Source organism: Grammomys surdaster, unplaced genomic scaffold (assembly GCF_004785775.1).
Source record: "Grammomys surdaster isolate TR1022 unplaced genomic scaffold, NIH_TR_1.0 271, whole genome shotgun sequence".
Taxonomy (NCBI): domain Eukaryota; kingdom Metazoa; phylum Chordata; class Mammalia; order Rodentia; family Muridae; genus Grammomys; species Grammomys surdaster.
Window position 1 is genome coordinate 8,911,339 of NW_021604712.1, and position 20,847 is coordinate 8,932,185.

The 20,847-nt window shown below is 47.7% G+C and overlaps 2 protein-coding genes across 3 annotated transcripts in view; both read left to right on the forward strand.

Moving 5' to 3' along the window:
• Positions 1-16,454, forward strand: part of Aldh1a3 (aldehyde dehydrogenase 1 family member A3) — a 35,063-nt gene extending 18,609 nt beyond the window's left edge. Inside the window, exons 8-13 of the mRNA XM_028776668.1 lie at positions 802-904; positions 2,585-2,769; positions 6,605-6,769; positions 8,436-8,593; positions 9,823-9,897; positions 14,800-16,454. Coding sequence (XP_028632501.1) covers positions 802-904; positions 2,585-2,769; positions 6,605-6,769; positions 8,436-8,593; positions 9,823-9,897; positions 14,800-14,872 — 759 coding nt within the window. The 3' untranslated portion in view covers positions 14,873-16,454. The remainder of the gene's footprint in view (positions 1-801; positions 905-2,584; positions 2,770-6,604; positions 6,770-8,435; positions 8,594-9,822; positions 9,898-14,799) is intronic.
• A 2,815-nt stretch (positions 16,455-19,269) lies between these two features.
• The window catches only part of Lrrk1 (leucine rich repeat kinase 1), a 128,013-nt gene continuing 126,435 nt past the window's right edge, over positions 19,270-20,847 (forward strand). Inside the window, exon 1 of one of the 2 annotated variants that reach the window (XM_028776666.1) lies at positions 19,270-19,391. The gene's annotated coding sequence lies outside the window, so the exon portion shown is untranslated. The remainder of the gene's footprint in view (positions 19,392-20,847) is intronic. The other variant, XM_028776667.1, reaches the window with a different exon arrangement.

Consider the following 20,847-nt stretch of genomic DNA (forward strand, 5'->3'; position numbering starts at 1 on the left):
GAAGAAGAAGAAGAAGAAGAAGAAGAAGAAGAAGAAGAAGAAGAAGAAGAAGACGACAAGCAGAATGATGGGGGAAATGAACACCTCTGAGGTGTCTAGTCTGGCAGGAAGCCTGCTACCCACCCCAGTCCTGCCACCCCTTTGGCAGCTAGGGTGAGCATCCTTAGAGATTTTAGTAAGAATTAGACTCTGACCTACAGCCACCATTCCCTTGCACAGTATTAGACAGGCCCTGGGAATGTGGACCCTGAGCTATGCAGCTAAAAGCCTCAGTGTCTGCTTTGGTCTACTGGGTCTTTCCCATCTCTGAGGTTCTTGGTGCCTGGCTAAACTTGTTGACAGTGTGAGTCAGGAGGCACACTAGGCCAGTCCTGCATTCAGCTGCATACTCAGATCTCAGAGAGACCTCAGGTGTGTGGGAAGGTGGTCCAGTGGCACTACCTCAGCTACCAATTCTCGTTCCTCCTCCCAAGGTGGGCTGTCTTTAAAGAGCTCTAGAGAACGGGTCACATGTCATTACAGGACAAGCCATCTTTGGTGCATTCCTGACTAGACAGTCCTCTCAGACCAGCACCACTTCCATATTGGGGTGGCAGAGTCTCAGTAGTTACTAGCAGGAGTGCCAGGTCACTCAGCATGGTGCCCCGCTGCAGTGGCCAGCCCGATGAGCCAAGGCTGTGTGACAGTATGATGCATCAGGCCTGGGGTGCATCACTGAAGCAGGTGACCAGGGTACCCCAAGCGTGCCTGCACACGCTCAACACATCTAAGAGCTAACAAAGCCTAATTCTTACCTCGAAGGTTGGAAAGCTGGTTAGAGAAGCCGCCTCTCGGAGCAACCTGAAGCGGGTCACGCTGGAGCTGGGAGGCAAGAACCCATGCATCGTGTGTGCAGATGCCGACCGTGAGTCACTGGGGCTATAGGTCTCTCCTCACCTCCTGGCGTGCATTCAGGACCCATGAGAAGAGGAGCATATGCACAGAATGGGATGCTTTCCTCATGGGATGGCCCTGTCATTGTCTCCCACAGGCCCAGGCCTATGGAGGGCAGGACATCATTGCTGAGATGGGCAAGGGTGTGGCTTACGGGTACTGCAGGGACTGCACCTGAAGGCTAAGTTCACCTTCCTGTCCCTGAGGAGATAAGGGAGGCTTCGAGGAGTCTGTAGACAGGGTCCAGTTTCTCCTACAGGCCTCCTTCTGGGCTGGGGGAGGTGGCAGGCTCCCCACTCTGGGCGTTCATTTTTCTATCTTCAAGCCAATGTCACTGCAGTGTCCTTAGGCTCTTGAAAGACTTGAAGTGTTTCTTTCTCCTGACACACCAGAGGGCAGCCTTGCTGACCCTTCAAAACACAAAACAAAAACATGCTCTGCGTGTCATTCCTGTGTGACTATTCCCTGGCAGAGCCACCTGCACAGCGGCTGGGCACAACTTGTGCCTTGCCAGAGTTGTGTGACACAATATTAAAGTGTATGTATGTTATTGTTGGCGCTTGTGTCCAGAAGAAGGCAGAAAGGACCGCAGTGAGTATTCATCAGTCTGAGCACTGGGTCACCTATGGTGTGACTCCTCAAAGACCTGAGCACCTATGCCTTAGGGAACAGCCTCCCCCGCTGTCCACCCGAGCCAGACATCCCTGCCACAGAGAACAAAGCCTTCCATTCTACACTCAGATAAGACTGGAACTGCAAATAGCCCTGAGAAATAATAGCACTGGTACTATTTCTCACTAAGATGTGAAGGACTGGTTCCTTTCCCTAAAGCTGATTTTCAGTGGGAGACAAGAGTGAGGAAGGACCCCAGGGAGGCTGTGGAGAGGGACTGCCCGGCTCTGGCCAGAGGGATGTTGCTACTGGAGTCACTGAAACAGTTTTGTATGTAGTTCTCCTGTGACTCACATTTAGGGCCCCAAACCCCCATCCCAAAGAAACAGTCCTGGTCTGTGTTCGTCCCTCCTGCCACCCTCTCAGTGAAGAAAACCTTATGTACGGGCTGGTTTTCCAGGATCATGAAAACACAGTGTGTCCCCCTTTTTCTTCCCGCCCCCTCCTCCAGGGAGCGCCATTCCCCCAAATTAAATCCTGACATAATGCTCAGGGTGACACTGTCACTTCAGTCATCCTTCCTGGTTCTCATCAGGGACCAGAAAATGAACTGATGTCTTCAGGAGGGGCCATGCTAACCTGGCCCCTGGCCCAGATGCAGGGGTGAGGCGAAGGGAGTTCTGAGATCCTTGTGAGACTGTCCTGTCCCAACCTAGCTGGGCTACCATCCCTCCAGGGACAGGAAAGCTGGGCTGGGGGGTTCCACGGACAGTTGAACTGGAGAGTGCTGAAAACTCGACTCTCATTAGCACATGAAAGGCACTGAGAGAGCCTGAGACTCCAGACTTTTCTTAACTCAGACTTGGTGAATCTAAAATCCTTTTCCCCATCCTTTCCTTTGGGAAGTGCCAAGAAAGAAAAATTAGTTTCTGAAATGCAGTCATCTGGGCCCTGTTTTCTTGTGGGGGTAATTAGAGTTGCAGCTGTCAGGCCTGCTGTAACAACTTAATCGCTTCCTCTTGCCTCCCCTGACCCCCAGTGGACTTGGCCGTGGAGTGTGCTCACCAGGGAGTGTTCTTCAACCAAGGCCAGTGCTGCACAGCGGCCTCCAGGGTGTTTGTCGAAGAGCAGGTCTATGGGGAGTTTGTGAGGAGGAGTGTGGAGTTCGCCAAGAAGAGGCCCGTGGGAGACCCCTTCGATGCCAAAACGGAGCAGGGGCCTCAGGTAACCCACCAACAAACATGTCCCCATACGTAGTGCTCCTGCAGGGACTGAGCTAGGCAGTCCTGTGGTCACAGACAGGATTCCCCCTCCAGGGAAAAGAGTTAGCGTGTGCTGTCCACTCAGGGTTTTTACTTAAAGGCAGATGGAACTGTTTCTGTCAGGAAATGGAGCTGTATCCACGGGAATCAGGGAGGAGTCAGTGGATCCCGGGCACAAGGCTATCTGCCAAATCCGGCAGCCTTCTTGATATGGTGACCTTCAAAGTATGGGGATAGGGAGAGTCCCTGCAGAAGAGGGGGCAGCCAGGACGATGATCGACCAGCTTGACTCAAGGGCCTTCAAGGCCACAGGCCTGTTATAGCATGAAGTAACCTTCAGTAACCAGAGGGCGGAGAGCTCTAGGGATTGGGCTGTATCCTGGGCAATGAGGACAGGCTTCTGCAGGCCTGGTTTGGGAAGCCTGAGCAGGATGTGAGTAGCTACAACCTTGAAGTTTCATAACATTTGTAGAGCGCACGTCCTGCGTGGCTTTCTTACTAACAGTCTGTGAAGCCCACGGATGGATATTTAAGAGAGCAGCCTGGCCACCCCCATTGCAGCAAAGAACGGTGGTAACTCTGTTTTTGCCAGACACCAGCTCAGCCCTCAAGTTTCCAACCATATCCACGACTTACTCCCTGCTGTCTGCCCCAGAAACACACTGAATTGGGACCAACAGAGGAGGCTCTATGGCTTTGTTCCTTCCAGCCCTTAGTTTTCTCATCTGAGAAATGGGAGTCATAGAGAGTAGTATAGCATCAGGAAGATCTCAACAAAGGGAATAGACTTATTTTAAGGCGGATGCCCTAACTGGCAACTCTCTGAGGTGCACATCCCCGAGTGATTTCAGGGCATCCTAGTCAGTTTTGCTTAGCTATTCTGTATGGATGCTGGTTAGGGAAGAAATGAAGGAGGATTTTCTGGCCAAGGAGACACCAGCCTTGACTCCAACCCATGTGCTCTGTGGCTCCGGTGACATGTGTCTCTGGCGGGGAAGCTGCGTGCATTCCTCAGGCCCAGCCTCAACCACAAACTCAACAGACAGTCCTGTCACAGGGTAGTCCGTGGTCTCCATGCAAACATGGCCACAAACCAGTATCGAATCCACAAACTGTAGCATTAATCTGGAATAGGTGGGAAGCCTTTTCTCCTGACATTTCTCTCCTTGTCTTCCCAAGTCTCTGGTGTGGCATTTCCGGGAAGCGGGTCAGGGAGGGGGTGTCTGTCTATTCCACTTGGGTTCTGCTGTGCACGGTCTCTTTGAAACTCACTCATGCTGTCTAATCAGACACAATTCAGGGTCCTGTCGATGTTCTTTCCCCTCCCAAGACCTGTGAGGTTTTACTCTGCAAGGCTGTCCAGCTGCCTAAACACTCCTGTGTGTCTCAGGCCCGGGGAAGAGCTTGCTGACCTAGATCAGGAACCGGGGCTGGAGACCGCTTGCTGGAACATTCCATCATCTTTTGGGTTAACTTGGCAGCCGAGCAAGGAAGCCACCTGGCCTGCTCGGGATCCGGAGGCGTCCTCTGCAGAGGTCCTGTGGGGACCATCTTTTCCTACTTCTGGTGCAGTGCCCTGCCCTGTCATTCTCCTTCCTGCCAGATCTTTCTTCCTGTACTGTAGGCACCAGCTGACATTTCACGGACGGCTATTAGATTTAAACCAAGTGTTTATGAGGGCTCATCGGGGGGAGTGGAACGTGGGTGTGTAGGGGTTCTGACAGGGACTCACGCAGCCTGCAGAACAGATGAGGTCTTCCAGTAGATCATAGCTCCAGCCAGCCGAGACCTGAGGCCTGACGAGCCTCCTACATCCTCCTATGTTGGCCCCTAGGAGGATAGAGGGGTTTTGTAACATAAGGACTTCCGCCCTCACACATTTAAAAAAATGTTTTAAGTGATATTTATTTATTTAATTTGTATGTGTATACATTTGTGTATGTGGAGGGACTGGTGCACATGCCACAGCACGTATGTGAAGGCCAGAAGCCATCTACTTCTAGTATGTGGATCCTTGCAGGGCCCAGGATTGAGCTCAACCAGAGCCGTTATTTGCTAAGCATCTCTCCAGCCCCATCTGGAGCTTTTGAGTCAAGATGTGGTTCACCCAGAGAAAGACAGAGAAGGCTGGGAACTGGATGTGTTTGGGTTTCTTTCGTTAACTGTTTGTGGGTGTGTAAGCACATTGCTCTAGACCCTAACCATGTACAAAGGTCTACAGTGAAGGGGTTCACCATCTCCACCCCCACCCATTCTTACCTCTCCCCACATTGGAGCTCCCATGGTCTTTATTCCTGAAGTACCCTTCCAGGGTTTCCTTGCAAATGTGATTACGTTCTTGGATGTCCTCCCCATCTTGTGCAAGAGATCATGTTGGCGCCACCATTTGATTCTTTATTATTCCTTAAAAAGAATCTCAAAGAACTTTCTGTACCTGAAATGGGTTTACTTACTTTTCATCCTTTTTCTGTATGTGTGTATTTGTGGTATGTACATGTCTATGTGTTCATATGTGTGTACAGCCATGTGCACATATGTATGTGCATGTATCGTATGTTTGTGTGGAGGCCAGGGGTCAAGGTCAAGGTCTTCCTCTGTTAATATCCACCCTATATTTTGAGACAGGATCTGTTATTGAACCTGGAGTGCACTGACCAGCAAGCCTCAGGGAGCATCTTGTCTCCACCTTCCCAGTGCTGGGATTATAGGTGTGGGTCACTATGTCCAGTTTTTTTCTGTGGATGCCAGAGAGCCAAAAATCCTCTTGTTTTACTGACAGAGCCATCCCTCCAGACCTGTTTTTTTTCTACTTAATGTTTCTTGAATGAAACCAAGTCTCCTATCTGGATGGCTCGGCAGCAGTGTTTTTGCTTAGATTCTGTCTCTCTTAGCCTGAGAGGGAAGGAACTGTCTGTCAGCCTGGTCACAATACGAGCATATGTATTTGAGGAAGAAGACAGGAAGAGCATCTTCCCTGTTGAGCCATCCCAAGAAGGGGTGGACTTTTGACATCTGGTTAAAAACTGTGTCCCTCAACTGGGTGTTAATCTGTGGCGTGTGGCTTAGGGCACCTTCTAGCCAAGATGGAGACAGCAGCAGGTGGAACTTTTCCCGATCAGTTCGTTTCCCTCCAGCCATGAAGCAGTACCCAGACGCTACTGTGAGGCTCACTCCACTGTCCCCAGGGCTGCTGAGTCCTTTCTCCCTCCTCTGCACCATGATAGGATAATTCCAACAAGTTCCTACCCAACCCGTGGTGTGCAGTAAGCAGGGCAGAGTTGTCAGGCAAATATGACACCACTAGACTTGAATTTCAGACAAACTGAAAACACCGAACCGTAGCTTAAGTATATCCCAAATGCTGTTTGGCATATCCTTATACAAGAAGCTACCCTATGTTGTATTTCTGATAGCTACATTGAGCTAAGCATCCCGTTTTTACTTGTTAAATCCAGTAATGGAAGCAGAATGCTGAGATTTGAGAGAATGTAATCACTCCCGAATCTATTTCACCCTGAACCTTACCTCACAGCATGAGGAGGGGAACCAGATATTCGAGTAAGGCCTCAGAATGGAGATGAGGGTGGACGATCTCCCTGTGGCCCTGGTGTTCCAAAGAGCATGGGTTTGTGCAGGCCAGGACTCTCTGCCCACAGGCTCTCTATTATCAGATCTAGGACTTGTCCAGGACAGAGAGCAGATGAGGACTCGCTGAAGGTGCTGAGGGCCATTGAAAACAGGAGACCAAGGTCCCCTCCTAGAAGAAAGTAGTAATAATTCCCTCCTGTGTCTTGCAGATCGACCAAAAGCAGTTTGACAAAATCCTTGAGCTGATCGAGAGTGGGAAGAAGGAAGGGGCCAAGCTAGAATGTGGGGGGTCAGCCATGGAGGACAGAGGACTGTTCATCAAACCCACCGTCTTCTCAGACGTTACAGACAACATGAGGATTGCCAAAGAGGAGGTACGTATGGCTACGGCCAAAAACCGAGGCCCCAGGGGTCCTTCAAAGAATTCTGAGGCTCCAGGGATCCCAGAAGGATTTACAGGGCAAACAGTCTCATTTCTGGGTGGCTCTGCTGTCACTTGGGGTTCTGGTGCTTCTGATGAACCCCAAAGCCTGCAGCAGCTATGGTTATCCCAGCCCTGTCTCCATCCTTGGTTATGGTCACTAGACAGCAGCACCCCAGTTCCTTCCACACAGTTACACACACAGCCCACGTCTGACATCTCTTAGTCTTTCGGGTATGACCAGGTACCAAACTATGAACTCAGGAACAGTGGCCACTTCCCACTCTTTAGACTGTCCTTAAACTTGTGTCCCTTTGAGTCCCATCTATAATTTTCACTGGTTTTTCTGCCACATTTGAGAATGTCAGATCTCCCCTGGCCTCTTAATTCCTTCGTTAGGCACAGGGCAGCTGTTCCTGTATAGGATTAATAAGAAGGGCCCAGTCCAGGAGTGTCTCAACCTGTGGGTAGAAACCTAATTGGGGGTGAAGGTGGGGTCAAATGACACTAAGACCACCTGAAAACACATATTTTCATTGCAATTCATAACAGTAGTAAAATTACAGTTAGGGTGAACAAATGAAAACAATTTTATTTTGGGGAGTCACCACAACATGAGGAGCTGTATTAAAGAGTTATGGCATTAGGAAGGCTGAGAACCACTGGCCTAGACCTTCTGGAGCATATGATGGGGTGGGCATGGGCTTCCCTGTGAGGGTCTCTGATAGTTTCTCCTTGAGATGTTAAAAGGTCTCTCACCTCTCTGAAGAGGTGAGAGCTCAGATCTCTATGTACTTCTTTTTTAAATCGTCTTGTTGCTGCTGTTTTGTACACTTCCTGATGAGATGTCACAAGGAAGCAGAGAAGCCATTTCCAGAGTCTGTGCACTGTCCTGGTGTGTAATCCCACCTGCTGCAGAATCACTCACAAGCTCCCTTCAGACCCTCCTCTAAATGGGCAAATGTGTAGCTTCTCTCTGCCCTTCTTTGCTGGGTGACTATTGTGTCATCCAGTCCCCTGGGACTCACTATAGAAATAGTTTAAGTATCTTCATTAAGTAACAGAAAAGGACACCAGGAATGAGCCAGGCTTGGTGATACACTCCTTTAATCCCAGCAGCACTTAGGAGATAGAGGCGAACAGATCTCTGTGTGTTTGAGGCCAGCCTAGTCTATAAAAGAGTTCCAGGACAGGCAGGACTGTTACAGAGAGATCTCAAATAAAACAAAACAAAACAAACAAACAAACAAAAACCCACCAAGAAAGCCGAATTTATCCAGTTATGAAAACCCTTCCAGAGAACTTTCTAGAAAGCTATCCAATGCTTTCCTTTTGTACATCCCTGCTGTACATGAGTCTTCCCAAAGATCTAAGGCTGAAGATTCTTGTGACACGAAGGAAGCATAAATACAGTGTAAATTCTCAGATTATTTTTCAGTTTTTGTTCCACCTGAACCCCGTATTCAAATTTCAGCTATCACGCAGCTATAGAGATCTCTGGGGTTCTTTTTCTTGGGGGTGATGGGCTCTAGAACTGTGGAAAGCCATAAAAGCTGGGGTGCCTGCTCAGGGCACCCAGTCCCATCCTCACCACATACCTCTCTCTTGTAATTAATCAGATTTTTGGACCAGTGCAACCAATACTGAAGTTTAAAAACCTGGAGGAAGTGATCAAAAGAGCAAATAGCACTGACTACGGGCTCACAGCAGCAGTGTTCACCAAAAACCTCGACAAAGCCCTGAAGCTGGCTTCTGCGCTGGAGTCGGGGACAGTCTGGTGAGCCAAGCATGCACACTGGAGCATTTGTGTTGTCCGAGCAACCGGCTTACTAGTTTCCCTTTTCCAGTGTCATCAACAGAAGTTCTGTGATATGCTCTCACTGTTAAGTGTTCTGCTGCTTGCCCTCTGAAGTAGGGCCTTAAGTTCTGCATGCTTCACAGGAGGAAATCAAGGCATAAAAAGAGATGGAATGACGGATCCAACATTACACAACTAGCACAGTTGGCCCTCAGTGTTTAACTGCAGAGGATTCATTCCTTACTGAGAGACCAAACTCGATGGCTACTCAAGTCCTTTGTATGTGCAGGTAGCTTAGACACATCTTCTAGATGGCTGGCTGGCTTGTATTATTGGTCTGTCTGTCTTTCTGTCTGTCTGTCTGCCCGCCCACCCATCTATCTATCTATCTATCTATCTATCTATCTATCTATCTATCTATCTATCTATCTATCTAATTATCCATCCATCCATCCATCCACCCATCCATCGGTCTATCTACCCATGCTGGCACTCTCACCCAGGACCTGGAACATGCTAGAAAAGCATTTTACCGCCAAGACACGTCTCATCCCCTCCTATGTACATCTACATGTTTTTGCAACACCTAGTACAATGCTGTGTTGATATTTGTTGTGCAGCATTGCTTAGGGAGCAGTGGCAAGAGAAAAATCAAGTCTGCACAAAAACTCTGGGTTTGAAGTTGGTTGAATCTGACGGTGCAGAGCCTATGGGTGTCATGGGTCACTGGACATAGCCTACGAGGCTCCAAAGCCTGGACCTCTGACACACTGTGTCACACCACCTCTCTGATTTCTGGTGGATTCTAAAGTCCATCCATAACTAGGCTGTAAGGTATGGACATGTATCCCTGCTCACTGATAATTCCTGCAGATGGTATACTCATGCCCATCTTCCAGATGGGTAAATGAGACTCGAAGAAGTTGAATGAGCTTAGAGTCACACAGTCTAGGAAGCAGATCTCTCAGGTCAGGCCTGCATCATTTCATAGCTAACTCATCCCCTAGCTCTCTTTCTCAGTATATTCCAGTTGTAGTTTCTAGCAGGAAGAACAGTAAACAGGGATAAGAAGCACATAAGGAGTGTGCTGGGTTTAAGTTACTGAAGCTTTGCCCAGAGTTGTGCATTGGGCATCACCATGCTCCAGTGTCTTAAGAGCCGGGGGCGTGTTCTCCAGGTAACCCAGGCATCTTTCTCTCTTGCTCTAGGATCAACTGCTACAATGCATTCTATGCACAGGCTCCATTTGGTGGCTTCAAAATGTCTGGGAATGGCAGAGAACTGTAAGTGTTTCTGACCCCTCACTGTTCCCTCTGCGACGAAGGCTGGTGGTCCCTCAATGGAGGCTGCTCAGTATCTCTCCCTTCCTCTCTCCCTCCTTCCCATCCTTTTCTTCTTCTAAACCCTACAACCAACCTGTAGCCTCAACTTCTTCTCCTGCCCAGTGCCATCACCCTAGAGACATGCTACAGTTCTTAAATATAAGATAGCAGGATTAGGATGTGTCAATCAACAGTCTTACAAGACACATCTATATCTCCACTTTACATAAAGAAAACAGACTGGCTAAAGTCAGGCTCTGAATCTGCCCAGCTTTGCTTTCAGAGCCTGGCACTGACTTTGGGGACATACATGGGTGACTCTGCTTCCTTCTGGATACTTTTTTAAGGGGCTGTGTTGCCCCCTCTCTATGGCCTCTGAAGTACATTCTGAGCCTGAACAAGTTCCACTGTACCTTCTCTGCCTGGCCTCTGGTGTTTCAAGGATGTGCCATCTTACCTCTGGCCCAGACTCAAAGTCGGGTAGAGTGTCCCTGGGTGAAGATGCTGGGGTTCCCAGCTGCACACTGTTCCCATTTGCCCTTACTGTGGTCCTGGTTTTATTAGCTAGTATGAACAAACATATTGGTAGGCTCAGTGTTCTTGGGGAGCCATCTGTGACAACACCCTAAGGCTGTTCCTGGACATTTCTGAGCGTGCATGTTCTTCCTTTTGTTTAAACAGTTTGTGTCATTTATATACAAATGTGTTGCCTTCTATATAGTCAGAAGAGATCTTGGGTACTTCTCGGCCTGGGCATTAGTGGGCATGCAGACCAGCTCTCTTGATAGATTAAGTGTGTTGTGGTAGACAGGGGCTGGCTTCCACTGGTTTTTGACTGATCTGAATGGAACTAGGGCCCCTCATTCCACCTCAGTTCTGTTCAGGTCATGACACAGGCCCAGGAGTCATCTGCACATGTGAGCAGAAAGCATAGAATGTTCTTTGGACCCTGTTTGTCCCTGTGACTGATTCACATGCAATAATGTATTGACTCTTGGCCACAAAGACCCAGAGCAGGAGCTTGGAGGTGCTCCCTTGGAAACTTGATGTGTTTTCCATTTTTAAGCCTCTACTTTATAGCCTCTTAGAGAATACTGACACTGGAGGATGAGAAGCCAGGGCCTGGGTCTTCTGAATTCCCTCCAGGATCCTCCAATGCTACAATACTGGTGATGCTGGCATTTGCTGAGCACAGACTCTAGAAGTTTTGTGAGAGCCCCTGAACAGTCATTTGTGGCCTTGTGGAGATTATCCATGAGAGGTGATAACAGCTTTCATGGGAAGACACGGACTCAGGAGGTTAGTAAGTCATAGGAGTTGAGAGTAGGGCTGGAGAATTGGCTAGGTTCACAACAAAAGAGATAAGAGTCAAGATTAATTCTGGTTCTTTGACCTGGGGTAGCCTAGGACTTAATAGACAGAGATCACTTGTGCGCACCCCCTCTCTCTTTCTGAGTTTTGTTTTGAGGGGGGTTGTTTTGTTCTAGTACTGGGATTTGAACTTAGGTCATCCAGCATGCCAGACAAGTTCTCTGCCACTGAGCTAACCCCTGTCCTAGGAGTCATCACTGTAAGCCTCTTCAAATGAAGCCACCAGATCTCATGTGGTCATTAGTCTCCTCTGGTCTTCTGTCTTCAGCCAGGCAGGCTATGAGGGCTAAGAAACTCATACCCCTCACAGCCTTCCTTCCAGAGGTCAAGAAGCAGCGAGAACACCAGTCCCCTAAGTGTAGATCACTGGAAAGACACAGAGTGACCAACCAGAAGACATGTGGGGGACACCTACTGCCTGGCTTTCCTTAGCATCACTGAGGATTCTCTGCATGGCTTTCTTACCTGGGCCCTTCTTATCCTGTATGGGGTCTGTGGTCCCTCTGCCTGCCACAGACTGGCTAGATAAGCTCACAGACCTCAGTCATGTTTCATCCTGACAGTTGCCCTAGGGACTTTCTTAAATGTCTGGGTTTTTGTTTTTGTTTTTCTTTTTTGGATCTTGGGCATATATTTTCCCAAAGCTTTTTTTTTTAATAAAGTATTTTAAAATCATTTTTTAGGAGCCTAGAAACTTGCCTTGAAAAATAATTTCTATTTTCATTTGTTTCAAATTAATGTCTCCGTGTTGCAACAAGTTCCCCTTTTTTATACTGGAGCACCATATGGGGAATTCCATGGTTTTCCCCAAATTGGTTACTGGGGCTGGGCTGGTTACTGTCTGCACAGCCACCAGCCCCGCCAGGATATGTCCTCTGGGCTGGTCTTGGATGAAGCCTGAAAACTCTGTTCCTCTTGGTGCATTGCTTCCTATTTCTTTGATTTGCAATGTAACTAAGGCATACAGCATCTAAGCCATTGAACAAAACCTCATATGACAGAGATGCGGCAAGGTCAGGCCTTCTTCCCTGGCTCTCAGTCCCACTTGTTAGAGGGACCACTGTTCACTCATTTTGTTCAATCACTCAATGGTTCACATAGCAATTATTTAGTTTGTCTTTGTTTGTCTAAAGTAAAAATAATTAATCTTAAATTTAAAAAAATGATAATTAAAAAAAATTAATGGTGGAAACAAAAATAAACCTAAAAGCAAAGCTCCTGGGAAAGGCACTTGCTCTGGCCTGTCTTGTATTGCTCCTCACACTGGACCCTGGTCTCCCACCAGGCTTTGTATTTCCCAGCTGGGTCTCTGAAGACCTAGTAGATGACAACAGTTTGTCCAAGGCCATATCCACAGAGGACCCTGTAGGCATGCGGAGATAGTAGCCCTACAATTTCACAAAGGACATGATCTTTGGTCTCTTGGCGATTTTCTTCTTGCAAATATTTGTTGAGCGTCTTTACTGCTCCAAGCTCGGTGTTAGGTCCTGGGCCTTTGTCTGTGAACGGTTATCGATCCTATCCGTCCTTATGCCCATTGATAGGGAGGGTTATTGAAAGGAAGGCTGAGCTCCCAGATGGCTTTGGTGGCTGAGGTAGAAAGGACTGGGTGAGGGGTTGGCTGGAACTTGAACCAGAACAACAGATGAGGAAATAGAAAGAAGATGGGGGAATCTACACCCTGTTTCTTGCAAGAATGCTGACATTTCTGAACGTGTCCAACTCAAGCTACTTTGGAAAGATTCCATCCCTTTTCTTTGCCAGATTAATAAATCACTAACACTTAGAATTTTTACAAAGCAACACTACTTTTTCATTTTGAAAGTTTACAGCATATTTTCTATGGATATGCATAAATTCATTCATTCTTTTCTGTTTACTAATGTGGAAACAAGCTTCTTTTTGGCCTCAAAAATGGGTGTTGGACATCTCCCAGTCTTTCAGTGAAAGCCTCCTAGAATGGGCGTTAGTGTTATTTCCAGAGGATTTTAACATTACAAACCATGTTTATACACTTCTTTGTGTGTAAATATTTATGCACTTAGGGTGATGGTTTTCAGAATAAGTTCCCAGAATTCAGTGCTCTGCCACATGAAAGTGATCCTGTCTCTGTGTGGGTTCTCGTTTCTTCAGGTGTGCAATGTTGAGCACCCCTTTCACAACTACTGGAATTTGCTTTTCTTTTTTTGTAAAAACATGAGTATGTCTGCTGTGTAATGTTTCCCTTTGGTTGTTTGTGTTTCTCCATGTTGCTTTGTAAGAAAGAATGCTCAAACAGTACGTCTTCTTAATGGTGACATTGCTTATCTGGCACAGAGTGAGTGGCCTGTGTGATTCTCTCTAGTTGATATAACTGAAAAGGTATGTTAGCATTTCTATAGCACAGCTCAAACAGTCCCAAGGATGCTGATTGTCTTAGTCTGGGTTTTATTGCTGTGAACAGACACCATGACCACAACAATTCTTATGAAAGCAAACGCTGAATTGGGGCTGGTGTAGACTTTCAGAGGTTCAGTCCATTATCATTGTGGGGAGCATGGCAGAATGCAGGCAGGAACGGTTCTACAGCAGGAGGTATGAGTTCTACATCTTAATCCAAAAGAAGTCAAGAGGAGATGCTGGGCTTACCCATAGGATTTTAGGTCTCAGAATTAAGATGGGACTGTGCCTCAGATCTTTAGTACAGAATACCAAGTGGACATCTCCCTACCTTTTCTGGAACCAGAGTCTATTGGTTTCTGTTTGTTTGTTTTTCTGCAAGCTCTAAAAGTGTGCTGTAGTGGAATAGCATCCAAGATGTCTCTGGGTTCTGGAAGAGGGTCTACTCCAAAGGTGGTCTATGATACTTAGGAAAGATCCCTGGCCCCTATAAGTTGTAAGGGAAGGCAATATTTCAAAGATGCTAGGCTGAGCCATCACCTCCCTGTCTCTAGCCTGTGTCAGTGTCTGCTCCCTTTCCCCTGCATTCTCACCCAGCTCTTCTTGCAACTCTTCCTGTCAGAGCCAGATGTCCCTGTGGTTCCCTGGCCTTCTCCTCAAGCTTGGACATCACCTTTTCTGTCTCTGCAAAGAGTAACTAATTGCCACTTGAAACTTACATAGTCAGTGCGGTTCTCACACTCTGATCCCCTGCCTGCACACCCTGTTCAGTGCACAGGCCTCTCTTCTGCAGCCACCTCCCTGACACTGAGAACTTGTTTTCTTTTGCTTTCCTCTCTCAGTGTTCAAAGGCAAACTCTTAGTTCTTTTAATTTCACCCAAAGCATCATACAGAGGAACTTAGCATTTAAACTCACATTTCCAGTTCCTGACACTTACTGAGCCTACTGTCTTTACCATGTTCAGGCACCACACTGTGTCCTGTAACTCCAACTCTCAAGCTGTCCGACAGGATGTTTGGGCTTTAGAGTAGTTTTCCCAGAACCTTGTACTGACAGTGTGAAATGACTGTGAACTGACAGTGTGAACTGACCCCCTTTTCTGTCATCACAGAGGTGAATATGCTCTCGCTGAATATACAGAAGTGAAAACTGTCACCATCAAACTTGATGAGAAAAACCCCTGAGGACAGACCAGCATCTTCCTCAAAAGCTGGACAGCTGACCGTGGCAACTCCAGCTTGCCACAAGCAGAAAGCAGGACGACAGTGCTCAGCTTCCCAGGACCCTTTCTTCTGGACACTCGATCTACTGGAGTTCAATGGTTTTGATTTTCCTCTCACTCACACTCACGCTTTATGGACCAAACTGTGGGTGGCCAGTGTTATGTGGGAAACTGCAGGCCTGCCTGGGGAGAAACTCTTATCCAGCTCTGACTTTGCCTTTAGACTAAGTGCAAGATACCGCAAAGACATCCAGCTCTCTTTACTTTAAGATGGTCTCTGGAGTGTCCCAAGGTTCATTTAAACGTTTTTTGACCCCGATAGGGATGTGGAATGAGCCCACTGAGAGAAAATCTGGTCTTGTGGTCTCCTCAGGGTCATCTGTGCACAGAACAAGTCCCTCTTCATTCTGGGGGAAAAGTGGGACTATTCACAAACAAAGGATTAGTGTTGAGGTGAAAGGGGGATTTCAGGGACCCAGAGTGGGAAGCTTAGGGAAGCACATGCCACAGAAAGGTGCCAGAAGCCTTTGGTGTGCAGGGGTGTGAGTCCTAAGGGCTGTATATGGACACTGACCACGGGATTCACCTTGAAAACAATCCTGACTTTGGAATGACCAAATCAATATCCCAGAGAGTTTGCCCTATGGCTATGAAATGGTCTTCCATGACGAAGGCCCACCTTAGGCAGAGAATGTCTCACCTTTGCCACTGAGGACTCATGTTAGAACTACCAAGGTAGAGCAAACCTGGGCTCTCATTGGCCCTCAGAGCCACCATTCACTTTTAAAAATACCCATTTCTACCATATTCAATAACGGGCACACCCAGTTCCTTTTTCTCTTCTCCAGCTCCATTACCTGTTTTAGATCAGTGAAGTTCATGCCACTGAGATACAGCTGCCACTGCATAACTCTGTAGTCTTCAAAATCCTAGTTGGGCTTTCATTTCTGATTGGTTAACAAGTAACACCGGGATCCCACAGGGGACCCAACCATCAGCCAAGTGACCTGGGTATCTCAGTCACACTCAGGCCATAACATTCTTCCTTTCCTCTTTGATGTATCCATATGATGTGCAAGTCTGTGTTTGAACTTGGAAAACTAAAACAGTCCCCATGAAGCTTTGAGGACAGAACCAAATTCCTTGAGTTGACTGCTATCTGGGTGGTTTTTTTTTTTATTGTTGTTGTTTTGTTTTTTGGGGTTTTTTTTTTTCGTTTTTTTTTTTTAACCGTCAGTAACAAGCACCTCCCTAACTGGACATGATGCTTACATTCAAGGAATAAAATTGGGCTTAGCAAGAGTGAGAATTAGGCCTTCTATCAGAACCAGTGTGTGTGTGAAGAATACGGTGCGTGAATTGAGGCTCTCGGCCCTGTTAGAGAGAAGCGATATTCCATTCACCTCCTTTCCTCCCTCAGCACTTCTACTACCCCAACTGGTTAAATCAGGATTTGGCCTCATACACTGAATTTTCAGTATCTCAGTAACTCTAGGCACTACCCTTGACCATAGCACACTAGAAGGTTGCAATTCTTCCATTGTACAATAATGCCTTTAATATGAAATGTTACGTTATTTATAATTGGTATCATTAATGTATCTTTTTATAGCTGTAAGTACACAGAGGTAGTATATTTAACCTTCTGTAATATACTGTACTTAGAAATGAAAACCTATATAATGTTAGATTTCACTTCTTTTAAGGCTTACCCCTGTGGTACGGTTTTTAAATCGATTGGATTGGGGATTTTGATCTTAACTTCAGATTGTGTGCAGCAATGAAAAATAAAGTTGGACATTGGGAAACATTTTCTTTTCATTGAATGACTAACCCCATTTGAATTCTGTGGCAGGCCCTTCTCTTTCTGAGACGTCTGTGCAGTGTGGCTTTTGATAAGGCAATGGCAGTAATGAAATCCCACTCCTCCAGTTGGGCACGCACGGGCTCTTCTCAACGGTGATGGCTGTTTCCATCATCTTGCAAGGTGAAGACCCCTATGGCTCACAGGCAAAGTGTCAGAAGCTTTCTATGATGCCCAAGCCCCTGTTAATCACAAAGCAACAATGGTCAGGGCAGAAAGTGAGGATTTGGGAAAAACATCTCGTCCCCAAATAATGAGTCTATTTTTGTGACTTTCTCTACGATGATCTAAGGGTCTAGACTTAACTGAAGTTCTTACGGATTCTAATTGCCAAGAAGCATCAGTTACCTGATTATGACCTGACGTTGATGCTGCAGCAGAAACCTTGTGTCTGTCTGGAAAGATGAAACTGTGAGCTCAGCATCACGAGCCCAGGCATCTGACATGTGGGAAAACATCGCCCCCTTAAAAATGGTGTGGGAGGTTGGACCAGATCTCTCTCAGTATGCACCTGTACATGTGTCGCTGTACTCATGAATGCTTCATTTCTGATCCAACCATGAGCAGAGGATGATATAAAAAAATGACATCTTCTGTCGTCTGATTAATTAGAACATGCCTGCCTGAAGAGAGCCACTCTGGAGACCTGTTTGAGTATGTGTGTGTAAGGGTGCTTGTATGCTGGTGCTTGGACAGATTCTCTCAAAGAAGATATTATGGGATGTTCTAGCTTCAGCTTTTGGTGGGTGCCTACATTCTAATGTCTACACCTTGCTAGAATCCTTGTGCCTGACTGTGATTGTAGGTGGAGACTGGGGGAGGGTCTTTAAATCATTGTTGGGGGACATCAGACAAAAGTGAGCATTTGACTGAATAAAAACGAGTGCCAGAAGACAGAAGGAGCAATTAGCCTCAGCAGTGTAGTGTTCACTCAGGGAGGTGGGTGGCTGACCCACCTCTGACTGCTGTCTACCAGAGGAGCCCTTTGTAGACAGGGTCATTCCCACCTCAGACTGAAAGTCATGGTGAGATGTGAGAAAACCCAAGAAGAACATGGGTCTGCAGGAATGGAAAAAAAACAAGAAGGAATTTTAACCGTTCTGTAATAGTATCCTTTGCAAACTTGTGATTAAAACACACTTACTAGGTACAGTTGAATACTGTGATATGGTCATCTCAAAAAAAAAAAAGGTCATATATGTGTCGAATGTTCCAGATGTTTGGGTTGTTTGTTTGTTCGTTCGTTTTACATTGGTCACTTTTCCTAACCTATTTCTAAGCTTGTTTAAAGAGGAAATTTTCTTGCCACAGTAAGTATTGGCAACACAAGTCCCCTTAATGTTGGTCCTGGCTCTAGACGTGGTCTTCCTTTTGGTAACGCTAGGTGGCAGTGTTGTATGCATGCCCTGAAGGCGCCACCAAGTCAGGCTCATTCAAACTGCGGACGCCATACCTTGCAAATTATTAGGGACTTTTCCGTAGCAGTCATATTGCTGGCCTTGCTAATTGGTCTGAGGACCTCGGTGGCGAGGGCAGGATTGCAGACTGCGCCTACATTTTCGAAACGGTGTTCGGTGAAGGAAAAGAAGAGCGAACGTAGGAGAGCTGCAAGGTGGTCCCCTCGTCAACTAGGGATACAAAATCTAAACAAACAACTTGAGGTGTTCCCGAAGTATCTCAGGCGACCCACAGTTTCTCAAATTCTGTGAACTGGCGGTGAGGCGGTCTGTCTATGTTCTTTGCACATGGTCCCGGGAATATTCGTTGTTACCATACCGGAGAGAAGCACTTAGGTGCAGTACTGCTTTTCTGCCAAGGATTACCTTTTAGGGGGTGGGGGGAGTGGAGCAGAATCCTAAACTTGCCCGCCATGAGTGTATAGCCGCGTTTGGTTATTATTGTCAGTGGCATCAACTGACAACATTCCACCTCATCACCACAAGCAGCCAGTCAGGGTGGCATACGCCTGTAGTCCCAGCTACTCTGGAGTCCAGAAATCGAAAAATATTCACCCACTAGTAATATCTTTGCAAACGTCCATAATGAAGTTAGCGAACTCGTGTGGCGAAAAAGCGCAGTTTACAAAACATCAGCTTTTAAAATGTAGCATCTGTACTGCTCCCTAAAGACCTGCACACACAGTAATATTCTCGCCCTTTTAATATTTACAGCCAGAGTATACGGCCAGCATACAAAATAAAAAAATATTAATCTGTTCTAGAGCAATGTAGGAAAGGCGCATCCTTGTCACTGCGCCTGTCCCCAGGGAAGACAGTAAAGCATTCAAATTTGGAGAGGACTCCACAAAGTCTCAAGACCCCAGCGTCTACCGAGGCACAAGAGTGAGCTTGGTCACCAAACATCTTGCAGCTAGGGAAACCGAGGCAGGCCATTCAGAGGACCGTGTCCCAGTCCGCAGAGGTCCGGGGCGGCCGGCCCCCTGGCACAGCCCCGCTTCCGCGCCACCCGCCCTCTCTGCCCGCCAGGCGGCCGCAGGATTGAGGAAGTGCGTCTGGCCCCCGGCGGCCAGAGCATTGCAGGGCAGAGTACCGTGGAACCGGCAGGCCCCGGCCCTCTGATGTCGCCGACCCGCGGCTCCGGGACCCCGCCGCCGCAGGTAAGTGCTGCTCAGACCCGCGCCCTGCCTGAGGACCCGAACGAAACCCGCACCCCTAGATTCAAGTTTTGCCCGCGCCACCCCGTCCCGCGCCCGGGTCCCCGCGTGCAGCCGCCGTCTCCTTTGCGCCTTGAGCCCCACCCTGCCCCGCAGCCCCTCTCCCCGACTCAACACCACGCACCCCGGGAGACCGAGTGCTCCGGACCCCGGCCTGTGTCCTGGACCCGCAGGTCACAGTTCCGGTGGGCGTTTGGATCTCGGAGTGACCCGGGTCTCTTTGCTGCCTCTCTGGGCTGCGCAGAGAAGACCCTCGCCCTTTGAAGGGTTAAGGGGGTGCAGTGCTGGAACCGGGAGCTGGGGGGGGGATAGTGGGGGGGAGACACAAAAAAACGAGAGCGGGATCAGAGCGGGGCGGGGGCGGGGAGTAGAGTTCAGAAACAAAAGTAGGAAACACCAGGGCGGCTACAAAGTTCTTTGGCGTTTGAAAAAGCCTTACTTTTAACTTGGGAGTCGGGGTGGGGTCTAAGCGTGGGTGCGCGTGGGAGTGCGTGAGCGCGTGAGCGCGAGTGGTGGGAGGCAAACACCCAGCAAGGCTCTCCCCCCCGCGGGGCAGCGGGGGAGGCGCGGGATGGTCTGGAGATCTTCTCCTGCTCCATGCCTGGGACATACTTCACCCTCTTGTCGCAGCACTTTGACTACCCCTTCTGTTGCTTGAGCCAGTGGCGGTCCTTAATTGATGAGGACAAGAATCCCTGGAGGGTAAGGGGTGGTAAGAAAGACAGTAATGGAGAAACTGTAGGATGCTGACAGCCAGTTCAGCCTGGCTTTTAATAGTTTGAGGACATTAAGTTTTTCTCTTGTATGATGCTCACCCCTACAAAACCCGGGTGCAGGATAAACAGGGCCCTAAGGGCCATGCTCTTAGCAAATTCTCACCAAATAACCTGTTTTTGATGAGTTGGTCACTCACAATCACCTAACAGCTTCAACTGACCCACAATTTGTACATTTTGAAAAACTTTAGCATTGAATTCTTTCTGTGATTTGGTCTTCTTTGTCTTTGCTCATGTTCCAGAAGAACATAGCATACCAACACCTAATTTGTCCCTAGAGGGGCTTTTAGAGTCAGCCACACCATTCCTTCCCCCACGCCTCCAACAGACTTCTACATCAATGTAATAGCTTAGATATAATAATCATAAATAAATAATCATTAAATAAATAAAAAACAGCTAGGAAGATGGCTCAGTATGCAAAGCACTTGCTGGTCACCTGTGAGGATCTGAATTCAGATTCAGAATCTACATAAAGCAAGATGAGATAAAGGTATAATCCCAGCATGCCCCTACTTCAAGATGGAAGAGTCCCTGGAAGCTCACTGGTCAGCTAGCTTGGTGTAGGCAACAGTGGAGGAGAGAGAGAGAGAGAGAGAGAGAGAGAGAGAGAGAGAGAGAGA